The sequence below is a fragment of the Eschrichtius robustus genome, chromosome 9, assembly GCF_028021215.1.
Source record: "Eschrichtius robustus isolate mEscRob2 chromosome 9, mEscRob2.pri, whole genome shotgun sequence".
Lineage (NCBI taxonomy): Eukaryota > Metazoa > Chordata > Mammalia > Artiodactyla > Eschrichtiidae > Eschrichtius > Eschrichtius robustus.
In genome coordinates, this window is record NC_090832.1 from 6,963,956 (window position 1) to 6,983,679 (window position 19,724).

The 19,724-nt window shown below is 39.6% G+C and overlaps 1 protein-coding gene across 5 annotated transcripts in view; it reads left to right on the forward strand.

The window, feature by feature from the left end:
* PRKN (parkin RBR E3 ubiquitin protein ligase) overlaps nt 1-19,724 on the forward strand; it is a 1,273,336-nt gene that overhangs the window by 1,074,871 nt on the left and 178,741 nt on the right. For all 5 annotated transcript variants that reach the window (XM_068551239.1, XM_068551238.1, XM_068551240.1 and 2 more), the window contains one exon: nt 8,864-9,013. In XM_068551239.1, coding sequence (XP_068407340.1) covers nt 8,864-9,013 — 150 coding nt within the window. The remainder of the gene's footprint in view (nt 1-8,863; nt 9,014-19,724) is intronic.

Below are 19,724 nucleotides of genomic sequence, written 5' to 3' on the forward strand. Positions count from 1 at the left end.
AACTTCCAGACGAGGATACGTCACTCTTCCCCTTCCATTGGCCTCATAATCACCTTGAAACCAGTATAGTTGCCTCCAGACTGGAGGATGAGCAGAAGGGAGAGATGTGAACATCCCGTGTTAGAGAAGCAAAGCCCAGGAAGAGACCAGGAGGAGGAGGGTGCAGGTGGCAATACCACACCCTCTCAGGGAAGTTCCACTTCTCTGAGGCTGAGGCTCTTGGATTTGGAGACTAACAGCACTGCTCAGAACCACTTCTCAGGGACTGTAGTAAAGGGGAAAATGATTTGTGCCCACCGACAGCCTTGCCCTCTGCCGAGTGCCCCATCAGGAGGTGTGCTTAGCAGACCCGTTTGCAAAGCTTCCAGAAGTCTCTGAAGTCACGCCCTCCGTAGAAACTCCTTCAAGGAAAACGGTTTGCAAGTATCTACTTTCACAGCCTCACCCTTCCTGTGGGGCACTGCATGGCCCACAGCATGGAGAAGGGACAAACAAGCCAATTGGTTTTGACCTCCTTTCCAGAAGATTCTACGGCTACTAGAAGTTGAGATATTTTTTGGCATCATGTTGTCTGAAACATCTGAAAAAGACAAACCTTGTAAATTGCAATCCAGGATACAGTCTGTTGCTCTAATTATATTTCAGGTGTTGTTTGATCTGTTTTCTCCTCCCATTTAATTTCAGCCATCCTAATGATGGTTTTTTTCTAGGCGATGAAAAAGGTCCAGCCCTTTCTCTAGCCAGTTTACTTCATCAGTCGATGACAGATGTCCAGGGATGAAAAGTACATTATTAGCAACAAAACTGAGAATACAAACAGCAATGTGACAGGCACCTCCAGAGGGGCTCCCCCCGGGGCTAACTACCTGCGCATGAAGAAAAATAAGATTAAGATTACTGAGAATTTAAGGAGTGTTTTTTAAAATTCTAACACATATAGAAAATAGGGCATTCTCTACTTAGCACTGGGAAATAGATTAATCATAAATTCATGTTCCTCTAAAAAGTTATTTTAGACTTTTTTTAGCCAAAGATGAAGTGCTATAATAAACCGTTTTTCATTAGTTTCTCAATGATAACGAAGGAAGTGAGCTGAATTTTTTTAATAAAAGGGAAAAAAAGAAAGAAAGTGGAGGCAGCTTGGTATCGGGGAAAGGGTGGTCTTTTAGAGCCACAGCCCTGAGTCCCTGCCTGTGTGAACCACAGTGAAGGACTGAATGTCTTTGTGACTCAGTGACCTCACCTGTCACTTCCAGGATAGACGGAGAGTGAAATGCATAGGCAAAGTGTGGGCACAGCCCTTGGCACAGAGTGGTAATTCAGTGAATGGTATCTCTGATGGGGATTTCTCTCCTCCAGGGGGAGAGCAGGAGACAGGTCCTGGGAGGGAATCCCCGGGTGCTTGGGGCTAAGACTTCACAGAAGCCAGAATTTAGTGGGGGAAAAGCAAGAACAGCCTGTGTAGGGGTTGCTTTTGTAGCTGTACCTGAGTGCCCCCAAAAGGATACTCTGGAAAATTCCATGGCAGAGCAAAAACAGCCCCCTTCCCTGCTCAGAGGATTTGAAAGGCTGCCATGGATTGCTGACAAACTCCAACTCATTTTGATAGAACATTTGCCTGTTTTCCCAGATTTAGTTTTACCTAAGTATCCCTATGCTTCAAATTTCTTGCAGTTTTAAAATTTAGCTTCCTTCTTGCTGTCTTTTCTTAGGAAAGCATGCGAATTAAACATCACGATGAGCCATTTGTGCCCTCCTCCACAGGACAGGCCTTTTGAGTGGTTTTCCAGCAGTGTGGGGTATTTGGGCCCAGTTCTTCCTCAGCCTGACCCCACGGGTCACCACTTGCACTTAGCATAGAGACAGTGGCCAGCAAGGAAGGGGAAGCTACCTGGCCTCCATGGGACCTGGGACCTGGGACCCTGGCTTCATGATAGAACATTATTCTACCCAACCCAACTCTTCCAACTAGCAACAGACCACCAAAGTGCAACCTCTATTTGCTTATGCTCTCCCCTGACTCATTTTTGGATTCTTAAAATATGAGTTTATTGAAACTTCTGTGAATTTTATACTTTAAAATGAATATTTCCTGTTCTTAAGAGAATCCATGAGCATACACATAAAAACTGAATAATTTATTCCCCAAATAAATAAAATATAAACCATACCAATGAGTTGAGAGTTTACCTAGATAAGTCATCTAACAGAATGTATTTTCACTATAATCTGACAAAATGTAGGAGGAACTTTTTATGTTTTTCTTAGGTGCAGAACAGTATGCTTTGTTAATATTAACATTTATTTTAAAAAATTTTTGCAAATATCCTGTCATCTCTAAATTACCTTAGTTATCTGTCTGTGGAGTATCCACTTTATGGAAGTATATCTAGAAATTTGCAAACTAGTTTTATTAACAGCTTAAACAGCATAAGTTGGCAAGTAAGTATTAATATACCTATCTACACGTACACAAGCACACACATAGACACTCACTGTGATTCCAAAGACAAACAGTGCCTAAGTGATTTTTAGAGAATTTGCTGCTTTTGAGCTCACCTGAGAATGGACTCCATACAGACCTAGTTCACGTTACAAATTAATCACATTCCTCCAAGTTAGTTCTATTTATAAATGCTATTCAACAGTGATAAGTAAAAAAGCCCTAGGAAATAACACAAGTAGTGTCAAAGGATCAGTCATTGTTCCTTTCCACCATTTGCAGTCCATTTATCACTTTACCACTATTGTGTGTATTTTACACTCAGATGAGTACAGACATTCTGCTCTACTTTGTGCTAACTTGTCACAACTCTCCAATAAGTATATAGTATGTTTCTTCCAGTGCACTCTCAACTTCGTGCCAGTAAGTGGTTGAAAGGAATCTATGAAACTGTGGGTCATATCTTAAAGAAAACTACATAAGGATCTCTGCTAATGACGTATATGTAATTACATGTCTAAATTGTTTCCTTAGGGTATTAAACTTTCTATGAATACTAGATCATTATTGGTCTAGGTCAAATGTTTTTCTTATACATTTCACAATGTTAAAAGAAAGAAATGCATTCAGTAATTGTAGGTTTTGATTCAGATGTTGTGTGTACTTTTTAATCAGAAATTATCAGACATGTAAGCTAAAATATTTGTCTTCCTTTAGAAAAGGAATTGTAATATAGATTGAATATAATAAAGTTATTTCTTATAAATTCCTTAGTTAATGAATGGAAAGAGGAACATAGTTTACACGTTCTGTCAGAATTTGAGACTGTAACACATGTAGTCAGCAAGAATTTCTATAGTGTTAGTGCACTTTGTCCATAGGTTAATAGGTTAACTTCTTCCTAGAAAAAATATTATCGTAGTAATAAAATTGCTTAACTAAATTAAATAGATAGGTGATCTGTCATCAAATCAGTAAATAGCTAATGACTTAAGATCAATTTATTTAGATTAGAAAATAATTTATGTAGGTAAAAATCATCCTATACCACTCTGTTATTAATTCCCATTGTCATTGATTATTTTATTAGAATTCTTTAAGAATAGAGTTAAGTTTTATTAATTCATTCTACAACTATTTATTGTGTACCAACTATGGACAAGATACTGTGCTGAATTCAGGAATACGAATACGTGAAGGAAAGCGGGGAGTGCAGAGGGTCTACAGGGAGGTCTGAGGGGCTGGAGCACGTAGGTCCCATGACTCACAAAGCCAGTAACCAGTCAAAGACCTCTGTCAGGACAAAGCCCCTCACTGAGTAAGGGGAAAGAGAAAGTCCGGTTGAAAATGGGGTAACAGAGTTAGGAGATCACAGAAATTGAGCCCTCATATTTTTTAACACTGCCCAAAAAAACCAAATAGGAAACTGTAGAGCCATTAAGAGCTATTCTGAATCTTTCTTCCTCCTAAAATTTCAGAACTAATTTCATGTAAAGGTGAGCGACAGAAAGGAACAAAGTAAAATCCCAACAGAAAAGAAACAAGGTCAAATCCCACACAAAGTTTTTAAGAGGAGATGCAGAGTGAAGAGCAGAACATTGTCCTGAGAGACAGTGAGAGTGTGTCAGCCGGTCATGCCCACCAGTTGGGTGAAAACTAAAATAACTGTTCCAAAGGGGACTAAGTTATTAAGAAATTTCATAAGTACAAATAAATAACAACGGACACAGTCTTAAGAGAAATAGAAAGTGAAAAGAGAGAAAATTCTAAAAAATGAAAATAAAGTAAGATAAACTAACTTTACCCAACTTCTAAATCAGTCAAGAGAAGTTGACCAATTTAGAAATTAGGTAAAGAAAATCCAATATATGTACACTAGAAAGCCTGTAAGAAAAACATCAAAGCAAGAGAATGGAGCAAATACTGAAAAATTAAATTCAGTACAACTTCCCTGACATAGCATGCATGTGAATATTGATCAGAAAATGACCAGCACCAAGACATATTCTAATAAAATTACTAGATTCTAAAGAAAAAGAAAAAGAAATCCTTTGGGCATCTGAGCAAAAAGATCAATTCACTTATAAAGAAAAAAATAAAATCAGATTGTCATAGGCTTGCCCATAACACTTTACATCAGAACATAGAGTAAGACATTTAAGATACTTGAGGGGGAAAAAATATGAACCCAGGACTTTATAACCGGCCAAACTCATTTTCAAGAATCAAGGCCCCAAATAAACTGTCACTGAGCAAGAATTCAGTGAATATTTTTCCAATGAGATCTTCCTGAGGAATTTATACTAGAGAACAAGCTTCAAACAACCAAATTGCTGATCAGACATTAACATAAGGACTGGTGATGAGTATTAAGTGTGTGTGTGTGTGTGTGTGTGTGTGTGTGTGTGTGTAGCATTAAGCTTACATGAGAATTAGGAGAAAGAAAGCATAGTGTGAAATGGTCCTATATTTCAACAATTTAGATACAGTATTATTATTGGAAAAATTTGGCAGGAGAATGGATAGAGCACATGAAAATATATTTGAAGTTTTTAGTAATCGCATTCATGGTGATAATATTGTTATTCTCATTCTAAAATCATGGTGTGTACAATGTGAGCTAAAGCAAGTGAGCTATTATGGAACATTGTGATTCTATTATTCTCTGCGTTCTTGAGAACCAGTGTAGAAAAAGGGCAACACAGATGTAAAACAGAAAACATTACGTAAAACTCTGTAGTTCTGAAATACCTACCCTCTTAGCAAATTTAAGTCTACAATATAGAATTATTAGCTGTGTTCCCCAGGCTGTACCTGAGATCCCAAGAATGTATCCATCTTGCAAAACTGAAACTTTGTACCCATTTTGGATAGGACAAAACAGAAGGTTAAACAGTCCAGTGGTACAGAGCTGAGCAGAGGAGTTCAATAAATATGTATTGGAATCATTCACAGTGATATGAGGGGATGCTGTGTGCCAAAGCCACACAGGGGTGGGAATGGTGGAGGAATGGCTTGCTGCTTCATACGAGTCTGACCAAACTCCACCTGGCTTAAAGCCAACTTCCTGTCTGCTCTGCACGAGCTGCTGAGTGTTGGTGCAGAAAAGCAGGCAACTCTACCGACTAGCTTCCTCTAAATTCATAATCGCTGTTCAAATGGGCTGTTAGTGCTGCCCAGCAATAATCCTGACTCCAAACATCCCCTCCCCTTTATCGTTGATACCTTTTCTACTCATCTCAAATTTCCAAAACCTCCTTTGTCAGCGCCTGGGCCCCAGCACTCTGCCCTCGTCCTGTCTAAGGCCTCACCCTCTACTCATCCTTTACATCCCATTCCCTCACCTACTCACGGGCGTCATCAGTTGCCGTCCTCTTCTCACTCATTCCCTTCAGCCTACTAACATCCTGTTATTTCTCCATTTTCAAAAATCCCTTTACAGTCCCACAGCCCTCCCAGCTGCTGTCCCCCTGTCTCTGCTGCCCCTTTCAGTCAAACTCCTGGAAAAAAGTGTCCACCCTCACCTCCTGGAATTTGTCTCCTCCAGTTCTCTCTTGACTCCACTCCCTTAAGGCCTCTGGCTCCATGACTCCACTGAAATGGCCCATGTTGAGATCGCAGTGGCACCTCCATTTCTAACAACAGCCAGTGTTCAGTAATTGGCTTATCTGCAGCCTTTGACACAATTTATCATGACACATACACCCTCCTTGAAATACTGTGTTCCCTTGCCTTCCAGGGCACCTACATTCTTCTCATTTTCCACCTGCCTAATAGGCTGCTTCTTCTCAGTCTCCTCTGCTGGCTCCTTCTCCGCATCCCCACAAAGGTTAGGTAATCTCATCCAGTCTCATGGCTGTTGAGATAACACAGGGTCGTATTGTCAAATCAGACTTACAAGAATCGTAGATGTAACCCAGTGTCAATCTTTACTAATAACTTCCAGGATGCTGGTAATGATGAGACACAGAAAAAATACAGGGAAACCCCACCTCATTTAACACAGCTATGCATGTCCTTTCTCAGCATATTGGGAGGTACTCTAGGCAAGAGTCAATACATGAGGTCTCCGGGAAGTTCATGGAATGATCACTAACATGAAATCTCTCAGTTATATAAACTGTCTCATCATTCATCACTTGATGAAATGTCTTCATTATCCCTTAATAATTGCATAGCTTATGACATTTTCAGAGAGCCTTACCTCATAAATTCATATATTCTAGTTTACTGTAGGCAAACTTAGACCAAGTGTTTCCTGCTAAATGCATTCCATAGATAAGAACTCTTTTCTAGTAAATGCCATTGTATATAAGTACCATTAGCATATTTACAAGGGGATTTGACAAACGCATCTTTCTTTTTTTGCTGGGGTCAGAAATATGAGAAAATGGAGAGTAGGCCTGATGCTACCCCTTTCCTTTCCAGCTCTACGTGCACCTATGACTTCACAGTCGGTGTCTACAACCCGCAACTTTCTCCTAAATTCCAAAGCCATACATTCAACTAGCCACTCAACATTTTGACTTAGCTGTGTAAGAGGTTTTCAAAATGAATATGAGCACAATAGAAATAATGCTTCCTTTTCTCAACTCCCTAAACACACAGACACACACACACATAGGCACACACGAATACACACACACCTTTCTTCTTCCAAGTCCCCCCCATCTCAGTAATAGTCTCTCCTGCCCTCTCCCTGCCCTCTGTCTTCTCAGGGAAAAACATTACCTCCTGCTTGATTTCCTTTCCTCTCACACCACGTATCCAACCTGCCTAAAAAAATTTGCCATTTCTACCTTCAAAATATATCCAAAACTCAACCACTGCTCCATCCCTACCTCAATCACTGCTTTCCTGATTCAAGCCACCACCATCTCTCCATGGACCTTGCTGAAATAACCTCTGACCTGCTTCTCTGCTTCCTGCTTCCATCCTTGTCCCCACGAGTCTATTCTGAACATATCAGCCAGATGGCTATCTTTAAGAGATTAGTCGCATTGCGTCATCCACAGCTCGAAAGTCCCCAGTGGTTCCCAAATCTCTCAGAATAACAGCCAGAGTTCTTATAAAGGCCTTCAGGGATCTATACATCCTGGATCCCCATTAACTCTCTGACTTCATCTACTATTACCCACTCCCCCACACACACACACGCCCATTCACTTTACTTCAGACACACTGGCCTCTTTGCAGTACCTCAAACAACCCAAGCCCATGCAGCCTCTGGGCCTTTATAATGCTCCATATACAGCCAGGAAAGCTCATTCCCCCAGGTGGCACGTGGCTTGCTTTTCTAATCTCCTTCAGATGTTGGCTTAAATGCAGCTTCTTCATAAGGCATTCGCTATTCCCTGATCACCTCTTTAAAATTGTAATTCCCATCTTCTCCAGGATCTATCTCTTCTTAGTTTTTTATTCTCCTCCCCACTTATCACCATCTGAAATACTATAGTTTAACCTTTCCGTATTTACTGTTCTAGTCTTATGGATGAGAGCAGAGATGTCTGTTTTGTTTAGGGTTGTATTCCCAACACCCACAGTAGTGTCTGGCACATAGTAGGCGCTCAGTAAATGTTGCATGAATTAATTAACTGTCAGATCCATTTGAGTTGATCTGAGTTTAGAAGAGAATATGATCAAATAATGCAAGGAGAACAATAACTTAGGGCTGTGACAAGGAAGACTTTGCAAAGTGTGCTGTGCAATTTGAGGTTTATTCTGCAAGCTGGGGACACCGTTAAAGGGAAATGAGCCAAGCAACGGCACAGAGAAATGAAGTCAGGGATAAAAGAAATCATGCTTTAAGAATAAGAATAATGATGAAAGGAAAATTTTATTCTTTAACAGAAAAACAGCAGTCTTTCTTCGTCAAGCTGAATATGCTCATTGATACCGTGTGGGCTGCTAACAGTTACCAGGGGTGGAACACTGGGACCTATTTTCAAAACGGTTTTAAAAAATCGATAGACTCCTGAGTAGAGGCATGAAAATATACTCTGTGATGAGATTGATAGTGATGCGTTATGAATGTCCATAACTTAAAGTATAGATATGTTCCCTAAAATTTGTATGAAAAAGTCTACTAAATGCAATTGGTAGTAGTAGTAAAGTCTACTAAATGCAATTGGTAGTAGTATTTTAAAAAATCAAACTTGGAAAAATCTAGTTTTTGAGGATAAATTTCTAGAAATTCGAAGAACCCATGCCTCACTTATCTGTTTTGTCAGCTGGAACTGGGAGACTTTCTCTAGGTTGTACCACACCTTACCCACCTCCAGCTCCCCCCCCCCCCGCCCCAGTTTTTACAGAAACAGACTAACAAGAAAACCCCCGAACCACCAACTATTAACATTTCTGTAAAACAGCACATCTTGGTGTCTGTATTATCACTTTGAAAAATTCATTTTCTCTTTGCAGTACAACCGGTACCAGCAATATGGCGCCGAAGAGTGCGTGCTGCAGATGGGGGGCGTGTTGTGCCCCAGCCCGGGCTGCGGAGCAGGGCTGCTTCCTGAGCCCAGCCAGAGGAAGGTCACCTGCGAAGGGGGCAGAGGCCTGGGCTGCGGGGTGAGTACCAGCCACAGCCCTGGCTCTTGACCGTGTATTTGTTTGCTTTGGCAAATTGGCTAGGATTGCTTTATTTTCATTTTCCATTTGGACTCAGACATCTTTGATATATAAGAAAATAGATTTTTAAATTCTTAACAGGATACCATATATATACATATATATATATATACACATACATATATATATATGTGTATATATATATATATATATTGAAAGGGAGGTAAGATTTTCTGCTTTAACTGCTATCCAAGTGTTTACTCTAAGACGTGAATTACTTGGTCAGCCTTTTAAACTTTTCTTCCAGTGCTCAGCTAATTCAGAGCAAAAATGTGTGATTTCTTAATTCAGGCATTAAGTAGACAGGAGTGAAGGAGAAAGAGAATTCCTCATCTTAGCGTGATGTCTTAGTAACATTGTTTGCCTAAGTAATTCAAGAAATAAAATGAAGATTAATATGGAAAACTTGAAATGTTATTGTGTCGTAAAAATCATTTTAAATCGAGATGAGCAAAACTTAATGGTACCTCTTAGGGAAGCAGAATAAGAAACACGGAAAATGTTTGTTCTAAGAGGTCAAACCAATATGACCTAGACAGCTTCTTGAATGGATCTATGGCTGCGAGCTGACAGCGGAAGGGTGAGGGAAGCATAAATCAAACGCAAATAGGCTGACCAAGTTATAGGTTGAAATGACAAATGGATAATCATCCTGATATTAAATTTCATGCAGGCCAGAAAAAGAAGTGTATGTGCTTATAAAAAGGTTATTGAATTGTGATGGGAAAGCATTTCTTTTAAAACTGCAACTTCATGACGAGTTTTGTGGACGGAGGGGTATGGATGGCAGAGAGGTATTACCCAAGCCTAATTTTTGGCTGAGCGTTGTGATTTACCTGTGCATAAACTGGCATCTGTCACCCTTCGTAAAACTCCGTATCGGTCATGGAGTGCAGCTTAACGAGCCCTGGGCTGAGTGATAAAGCAGAGTAAGTGGAAGGTGAGAAATAAAGAGGCACCATGATGCCTAAGCAGAAGGAAATACCTCTGGATTAATAATGGTGATTGCATTAGGATGAAAACTCAGGCCATGTCTGCTAGCCTTAGAAATTATGGAAATCAAACTCCACTTCCCAGCTTTAGTCTTCATCGTTTACTGTATAATCTGCACCGATTGCACGTGGCCTCAGCAAGCTGCCAAATTCTGGGATCAGAATTTCTAGCAAATGTTTTCTTTTAAAACGAGAGTTACAATCGCTTTTAACTAATGGCTCAATTATATGCTTCTACCTGCTAACTGCTCCTGTTGTTCCATTCTCTAAAGCTGGGGGGTTCCTTTGACCCATCTTCTGCATTCAGTTGTTCATCTTGCTCTAAGAATTTTGAAGGTTTATGTAATTTAAGATTTGAACATCTTTCTCTTCCCTTTTCTACACGATGTGACATTATAAGTGACACACATATTTGAACTCCAAATCATGGAAAATTACCTTGGAAGTAAATTGAATTGCTTTAAGATCTTTGGATTAAGAGAGTTTGGGGGCAACCCTTACCTAAAGGAGAATGGTTATCTTCAGGGTGTTTCTTTGGAAGTTCTAGGCAATGTGTTTCATTTTTATTTATTCCGTTTTGTTATTGCGGGGGTGGTAGGGGATGCTTGTTGTTTCATATATTACTTATCTATTGCTGCATAACAAAGAAGCCCAAATTTGAACCTTTTAATTAATAAACATTTTAATCTCACAGATTCTGAGGGTCAGGAATCCCTGAGTAGCTTAGCTGGGTGGTTCTGGCTGAGAGTCCCATGAGGTTGGAGTCAAGCTCGGCTGTAGTTAACCCAAGGCTTGACTGGGGCTGGAAGATCCACTTCCAAGATGGCTCGACCACATGACTCTTGGCCAAAAATACCTCAGTTCCTCACTGGCTAGTGGCCCTCACCACATGGCTCTCTTCTTGGGCTACTTGTCCTCAGAATGGTAGTTAACTTACCTGGAGCAACTGATCCAACAGACAGAGCAAAGATAAAGCCACAGTGACCTGCTCTCCAAGTCTGTACACCATCACTTCTGCTTTATTCCATTGGTCAACACTGAGTACTAGATCCAGCACCCCCCACAAAGGGAAGGAAATTAGGCTCCATCTTAAAGGAAAGGGTACCAAGGAATACATGGACATATTTTGAACCACCACTGTTTGTAATTTGAAGAAGTTGAAAAAAGAACAAAGAGAAATGATTTTCTAAACTATGCACTTAACTTGATGCTTTCTTTTCCCTCCCTGCCTTTTATGCCCCAGTCCCCGTAAGCTTTTTCAGACTGATGCAAATTCCTATTGCTTTGCCTTCTCAAAGGCATAAATTGACCTCATCATTGCTCTTTTTCTTCAAATCCTCAACTTTCACAAAAGGATGTTAACCCAACTTACATGCCTTTGGGATTCTTGTAGTGGTTGAAAAGGAGATTGGGTTGTATGACTTAGATCCAAATACTGTCTCCATCAACTACCAGTGGTCCTAACCTTTCTGTGCCTCAGTCTCCTCACCTCTAAAATACGGTGTCTTATAATGACCCTGTATGAGACCATTATGAATATTAAATGAGCTAATGGATATAAAATGCTTAGAACAGTGCTTGGCATTATGTATATATCTATTTAATATTTAATCAAAAGCTTAATCAGTATTTATCAAAAGCTCACCTGAAAGACCTAATATTCAAGGAAAATTAACTACAGGACACTTGTTTGATCCTCTCTTCCAAATATTCTAAAATATACCCCTGAATCAAGCCAGATCTACAGCAGGGAATTAGGTACCTAGGCCTCACTATTTTAGCCCTTCAAAGAATTGCTTTCCCTACATAGTAATTTGGTGCCATTTGTTTATATTGTGGTCACTGTACAGGGAACTTGATGTGTGTGGTTCAGGACATCCCAGTGGGCTTTTCTGTGAGGAACCATGGTGCCTATTCCAGGTTCATTATGCTTGTCCTGAGGAAAGTTGTCCTGGAGGACATTGCGAATTATGCAACTACTAAGGGTTCCCCCTGAAAGCTGACTGCTGGGAAACCTAGAGCCACATGTGTGGGCCAGCTACAGCGTAGAAGTGGGCCGCTAATAGAATGGATTTGGAAGCTTATTTCCTGGCTTCACTTTTTTACTTCTTTCTCTTCCCTTTTCCTGGTACATGCTGTTTTGCTGTGATTTGTACACCCTTGTAAGCTGGTGGTCTTTTCTGGATTTACGGGTGGCAATGGAAAGCTGTTGTGTGGAAGAAATCGTGGTTAGTTTATGTCGTTTCAGAGGCAGAACAGGGCCCAATAAGTAGAAGTTAGAGGAAGATGAATCTCTGCTCAGTGTTTGCTCTAGCACCATGGACAGCAGCCACAAAACAGGCTGCCATGGGAGCAGTGAACCCCTCACCCTAGGCAGTGCTCAAGGAAAGTAACTGATAGCAAAGCTATGGAAGAATCACAGAGTCTTGGACGTGCTTCTCAGGCTGTAGTTTACAGGTTTATTGTAAGGTATCTGCGAATCCACCTGTGCTTAATTTGTCCTCAACTGACAACTCTTATTATGTGGGTATCCAAGAAATGCTGGATATTACAAAAAGGATCTCATGCATAAAAATGGTTGAGAACCAAATTCCCTGTCATTCACAGAATTTAAAAATTCAGCCTTCCAGGTACATTGTGAGGTGCCCATGGACACACAGTTTTAGAGCTGAGAAACACCTGTGTACTGAGCTCCAAACTGTAGAGTTCTAATCTCATCAGTCAGCCCACCACTGCATGCCTGGATGGTCCCCCATACCTCCATGATTGCTGTTGTGTATAGTTTCCATCTGAAGACACAAACTTCAGCATTTTCATTGTCTTTGGCTCCTTTAAAATAGGTGCTAAGGTTAGTATTTATGACTCTCTTATTCAAACATGTAGTGTTATTCCCTGGAAAATCAGATTAGCTGATCCTTTGCTCCCCTATATCACTAGGCTTAACTGTTACCCAGAGAGCAGTGTACATTAGCTAATAAAGGAAGGTAAGGATTTCCATTTAAATGATAATATCAGTCCAGCTAGGAAAGGCCTGATAGATGTGTGATGGTTGCAGCAAAATTTTTACCACTATGAAGAATTATCCGAGCTTAAGTGCCACCTCCCAGGGTTCAAGTTGAAGTGTTACACTTGTTTCATGCCTTCATAGTCTTGTCCTCAGTAAGTTCATGTATATGGAGTTCAACATTCATTGAATGACTGAGTGAATGAATGAATGAATCTTAACAATGTAGAAGTAATATGAATACACTGTCACTTTTATTTTCAAATACTAATCATCCTTTACCCCAATATTAGAATTACTTACGTTGCCTCAACAAGAACCTCTTCAAAAAATATAAAATATGTAGTGTTTTACTTATACACATAGTACATAATTCAGAACACCAAAATATACTAAGTTCAGAGATCCACGAAAAGTCAGTTAGGAACCTGAAAATCCTGCAAAAATTACAGAGTTTATATGCCCTATCGAAGACCACACAGCCAAATGAAGAATTCAGTACATCTGATGTATAAAATGTCTTAGTCTTGGGAGCACTGAGATTTTCGTTTTGACACAGCACAGAATATTTTTACATGGATAAACAGAACTCAACGAAGAATATGTTTTGGGATCAAATAGCCTGACCTTACTCTCTGCTAACCCTTGGTCATATTTTTACTACTGCTCATAAAAATATTAATTGATTTCCTGAGGAATTCATGTTATGCATTATTCTTTCTCTGGCCTTATTGCTATTCATCAGAACTATCTCACTAACTTTTATGGTACCGATGTAAAATGTTGACATGTTTAATACTGGAAAACAGCAACAAAATATGGAATACATTATACTCACTGACCTGGGAAAACAAAAAGCTATAGCAATCAAACCTTGTGAGTTTTCTATAAATAAAACATCTTTATCTTATTTGGTGTTATTTTGGGATGTTATATGTCTGAGAGATAATTTCTTAAAATAATACTAGGAATTGAATAAAGAGTTTTCTGTTTTAAATTAGAAATTCAGGGACAAGATTTAACAACTGAAAAAAAGTCGTACTCATTTAAATGAAAACCAGAGATCTTTAAAAAAAAATCGTTAAACTGACCATTAGTTAAGGAAATTAAATAGAATTTCTTACGGCATCTGATAGTCACTCCCACCTTTAATGAGTAGCGTGCGTTGCTCTGAGGCAGATTTATCGAGGAGCTAATGAAACGTTCGCCTTGGGCTCCTCACTTCCACAGACCCCTTCCAAGCCCTCTTAACCAGGTTTGTATTCTTGCATTGTTTTCCTTGAAGAGGGTCTCAAAAATTGTAGAACCTAAAGTTACAAAGGCTCCATCCAACCTGGATCTAGACCTGTGCAAGGATGGGGTACGACCTGCTACATGCAAAGAAATTTTTGTTGAAAGCACTTATAACGATATCATTAATATATTGTTGAAGATTTTAGTTAAATGAGAGTTCGAGCCTCATTTTTAGCCCTTATATAGGAAAGGAGTCGATGTAGACAAATGGAGATACCTATTCCTTTCCTCAAAGATCTAATTATTGAGTTAAAAACTTCATAAATAGATGGGAAGCCCTTTCATTTCAATATGTGGGGCTCAGAAACAGAAAGTCAGCAGATGGTCAATATTTAATAAGAAAAAGAAAAAGAGAGTGGTTACTTTTCCAATTCTTTAAAGATATTTTAATTTTATAAAAATACATAATTTAACTAAATTATGTGAAGTATTTTGAAAACTATATAGAGTTCTCCCTTTTTTCCAAAGAAGAGTAGAGATTAAATTCTAGACTCTAGGTATGTGTGGCTTATATTGTAATGCTTTCAAGGAGACACCAAAAAGGACAGGTATTTTCCATTATGTCTAAACGTGGGTTTGTCAGCGTTAAGCTCCAGGTTGTAACCCTTCCTTGCTTTTGCCTCAACCCCCTGGCCTCTCTAGCATGTAGAGCATGGAATCAAATCTTGTTGACACGTTATTTTTTGATATACAAGATGTTCTCTATCAGAAAGTATTTTTAAAAGAAAGTGAATGTTGCAAAATGTCAGAAATGTGCATTCCGTGTTTATTTGACAAGTGTCCAAAAATCTAATTTAAACACTCAGACTGGCTCATTTGCAGAGTGGAAATAAGTCTTGCTAGACTTTCTGCTTGTGAGCCAGCTTGAAGTGCAAAGATAGAAAGCTCTGGAGAGTATTTATTTTAATTAAAGAAACTGTTCATAAATGTACAAACAAGTTCTGCATAACATTCCTCTGGGAAACATTTAGCAATTGGCAAATGTTCCTAGAAAGTATTCTGCAATCTGAAATAGAAATATATATTTTCTAACCCAACACAGAGCCAGTGACCTTTCCATGTGTCTTTACCTATTTTTTGTTAAAATAAGGGAAGTATGAAATAATTATACTCTTTCAAAATGATAAGCTCCATCTCTTTGAATAATGTGTTAGGAAATCAATTTTGTGGCAAATTGAATAGAGGAGACTTCTTCAGCTCTACCAGCTACAAGAGAGCTCAGAACATTTTGGAAAACAGGTTTCTACTGAAGATAACATAGCTCCTGTGTGTTCATTTTGATTCTGCCCTCACCTCAGTCTAGGGCTGTGCTGTTCAATATGGTAGCCACTGACCACAAATGGCTATTTAAATTAAAATTAAATAAAATTTTAAATTAGGTTTCTCAGTCACAGTAGCTACATTTGAGGTATTCAGTGGCCACATGTGGCCTCCAGCTACTGGACTAAACCATGCAGAGAGCATATTTTCATCAATATCACAGAAAGTTCCATGGGGCAGAGAGAACAGCTATAAGACATCGCCCAAGGAGAAGCATTCACAAACTCAGACATTCCTGTGTCTCACACATAAGTGCTTTGACCTCTTCAATTCTAGTTAAGAAGAAAAATTTTTGCAGCAATTAAAGCAATTTCCTACGTTAAAAAAAAAGATGTAGAGCAGTGTTCTCCAAAGTGATGCTCGTATAGTACAGGCCCAAGGAATGTTATGTACTAGGAGGAGGGTTGGAATTGGGGACAGAGAGCCTGGGCCAAGATCCGTGACCAAATAGCTTGGAAGCACACAGTAAGCTCGCTTAAACAGGGCTTTTTTTCTGTCAGACTTAAAGTTTTCCATATGCAAACACGCATTTGCCTGAACAAGTAGAATACCACAAGCAACCTTCCTTAAATTCTTTCGAGCAAGAACTGCCTTTTGTGTGGTACCTCTTATAAGACAGGTGTTTCATGGAACAGCTTGACTCAGGGACTCAAATCATTTGCTTTATCTGAGTAGCAAGCTTACCACAGTACACTTGGGAAGGAGCTAGTGAAACCCAAGGATCAGAACATTAGACCTGCAACATTTTCCTCTTTGTAGAGGACTAATAAAACATGATTTTTTAAAAGGTATGCCATATTTGTCCTAGAGGTATTTTTAAGACTACGTGTTTTTATAGTGAAATCTTTTTTGTTCTTAAGCTGCTATTGGTATATAATTTTATGGATTTAAGATCCACAGAGAAGATAGGGTGAAATTTTATGACCGTGTGTGGGTAGCGACGTATTTTCAAATGATTCCTATTAAATGAACAAGAGAGATTTTTAAACTTCATAGAATAAAGGATATTATGGTAAATAAAATATTTTCAGATATTATGGTAAATAAAATATGTTCACATAGTGGGTATCAATGTATGTCAATCTCATAAAACATTAGCTGCATAGGACAATGTGATCCTGACAAAGGAATCATGGGGTTTTTTAAAATTTTTATTTCTATTGAAGCATAGTTGATTTACAATGTCATGTTAGTTCCTGGTATACAGCAAAGTGACTCGGTTATATATATATATTATATATATATATATATATATATATATATATATATATATATATATATATATATATATATAATATATATATATAGTTTTTCATAGTCTTTCGTATAATGGTTTGTTGCTGCTGTTCTGGTTTTCCACACAGTCAGGAATTGCTGCAGCACATTGACGAGAGCGGTCACACTGATGTGAGCCTGGGCCACACCCAGCTGGAACTGCCCTGGGGGGGGGCCACCCTCACAAAAGGGTGCCGGTTGGAGCCCCCTGCCCGGCGTCCCGAATGGCGGCCCTCTCTTCCCTGTCCTTCCCAGAGGCCACTGGGGGTTCTAGAAGATGGGGAGTTCTCTTCTATCTCGTTACACTAATTAGTTTTTACTGCCCCACGATTTCTCAGGCCTTTTATCATCGGGTGGTAGAAGCCTCACCGAGACACAGTATGTTCTACTCTTTCAGGCTTGCCTCCAGCTCTCTTTTCTCGTTAGGGTCTCTCCTGAACGCTAGCCCCCTGAAACAGCTGGCTCCTCCTATATGTTTACCCGGGTCATGGCCCCCATCATTCCTCCCTGTGCACTAGTTTTTCTTGATTTCCCTTCATGCTACCTTTAGAAAATGGCCTCACGGATCTGATACTCTTCATCTAGCCCACTGTTACCTTCTCTGGTTCTCATCTCGCCTTTCATGGTGTTATATACACTCCAAATTATGAAGTATGATTATCAAAGTAGTTTTCTTTGTTCTCTCATACTCCCTTTTTAAAATTTTTTAAAAATTTATTTTATTGAGGTTGAGTTGATTTACAATGTTGTGTTAATTTCTACTGCACAGCAAAGTGATTCAGTTATACATACATATACATTCTTTTTCATATTCCCTTCCATTATGGTTTATCACAGAATATTGAATATAGTTCTCTTTGCTATACAGTAGGACCTCATTATTTATCCATTCTCTATATACTAGTTTGCACCTGCTAACCCCAAACTCCCAATCCGTCCCTCCCCCATCACCCCTTCTTGGCAACCACAAGTCTGTTCTCTATGTCTGTGAGTCTGTTTCTGTTCCGTAGATAAGTTCATTTGTGTCATATTTTTTTTAATTTATTTATTTAATTTTAGTTTTGGCTCATTGGGTCTTTGTTGCTGCGTGCGGGCTTTCTCTAGTTGCGGCGAGCGGGGGCCACTCTTTGTTGCGGTGCGCGGCCTTCTCAATGCAGTGGCTTCTCTTGTTGCGGAGCACAAGCTCTAGGCGCGCGAACTTCAGTAGTTGTGGCTCGTGGCCTCTAGAGCGCAGGCTCAGTAGTCGTGGCGCACAGGCTTAGTTGCTCCGCGGTACGTGGGATCTTCCGAGACCAGGGCTTGACCCCGTGTCCCCTTAATTGGCAGGCGGATTCTTAACCACTGCACAGGAAGTCCTGTGTCATATTTTAGATTCCGCATGTAAGTGATATATGGTATTTGTCTTTCTCTTTCTGACTTACTTCACTTATCATACTCCCTTTTTTAATATATATATATATATTTTTTTTTAAGTCCAGAGATCTTTTATTTATTTATTTATTTATTTATTTATTTATTTATTTATTTATTTATTTTATTTACTTATGGCTGTGTTGGGTCCTCGCTTCTGTGCGAGGGCTTTCTCTAGTTGCAGCAAGTGGGGGCCACTCTTCATTGCGGTGCGCGGGCCTCTCACTATCGCGGGCTCTCCCGTTGCGGAGCACAGGCTCCAGACGCGCAGGCTCAGTAGTTGTGGCTCACGGGCCCAGCTGCTCCGCGGCATGTGGGATCTTCCCAGACCAGGGCTCGAACCCGTGTCCCCTGCATTGGCAGGCAGATTCTCAACCACTGCGCCACCAGGGGAGCCCCTTAATATATTTTTATTGTGGTAAAATATATACAATATAAAATTTGCCATTTATAACTATTTTAAAATGTACAATTCAGCAGCATCAAGTGTATTCATGATGTTGAATAACCATCACCACTGTCAATTTCCAAAGTTTTTTATCACCCCAAGCAGAAACTCTGTTCCTATTTGGCAATAATTAACTCCCCGTTTCTTCCAGCCCCTGGTCACCTCTAATCTACTTCCTGTCCCTATGAACTTGACTATTCTAGATATAGAAGTGGAATCATAGAATATTTGTCCTTTGGTATCTGGCTTAGCATAATGTTTGTCACTTAGCACAATGTTTTCAAGGCTCATCCGTCGTGTGTCAGAATTTCATTCCTTTGCATAGCTGAATAATATTGCATTGTATGTATACACCACATTTTGTTTCTCCCATTCTCTTTTAAAGTTTGTTCAACTGGAGTAGTCCTTCCTCTCCCTGGATCAAAAGTCAGGCAGGCTCTCTGACTTTTAGTCACTTGCAAGTGATAGAAAGTCTTAGAGTCACTTTATGTTGTGCATTCAGGCTCTCAATCCATTAAAAATGCCTTGTGTCAAAAAATAAACTTGATGTAACATTAAATCTTCTCCCCTGGCCCCCAAGGCCCAGCCCTTTGCGCCATACCTGTGTGCACTTGGCGTAGAAGTCCAAATGGGCTGATGGAGCTCACCTGGTCACTCTGAGGGTTCATCAGCTCCTACCTGTACTGTTGACTCTTTATTCATCTCAGATTAAGGTCGACAGGAAACAGTAGTAGCTGATTATTCACCTTATTCACCTGAAAAGTGTCTATTTCATCTACCTCCAGATCCAAGTTTTTTAATTCCAGTGCTTAAAATTAGTTTGCCTTGAATAAAAATAATTTAACCCTACATCAGTGCCTATAATGTTTCAGTCTCATTACAGGATCATCACTGCAGACCAAAGTCCCC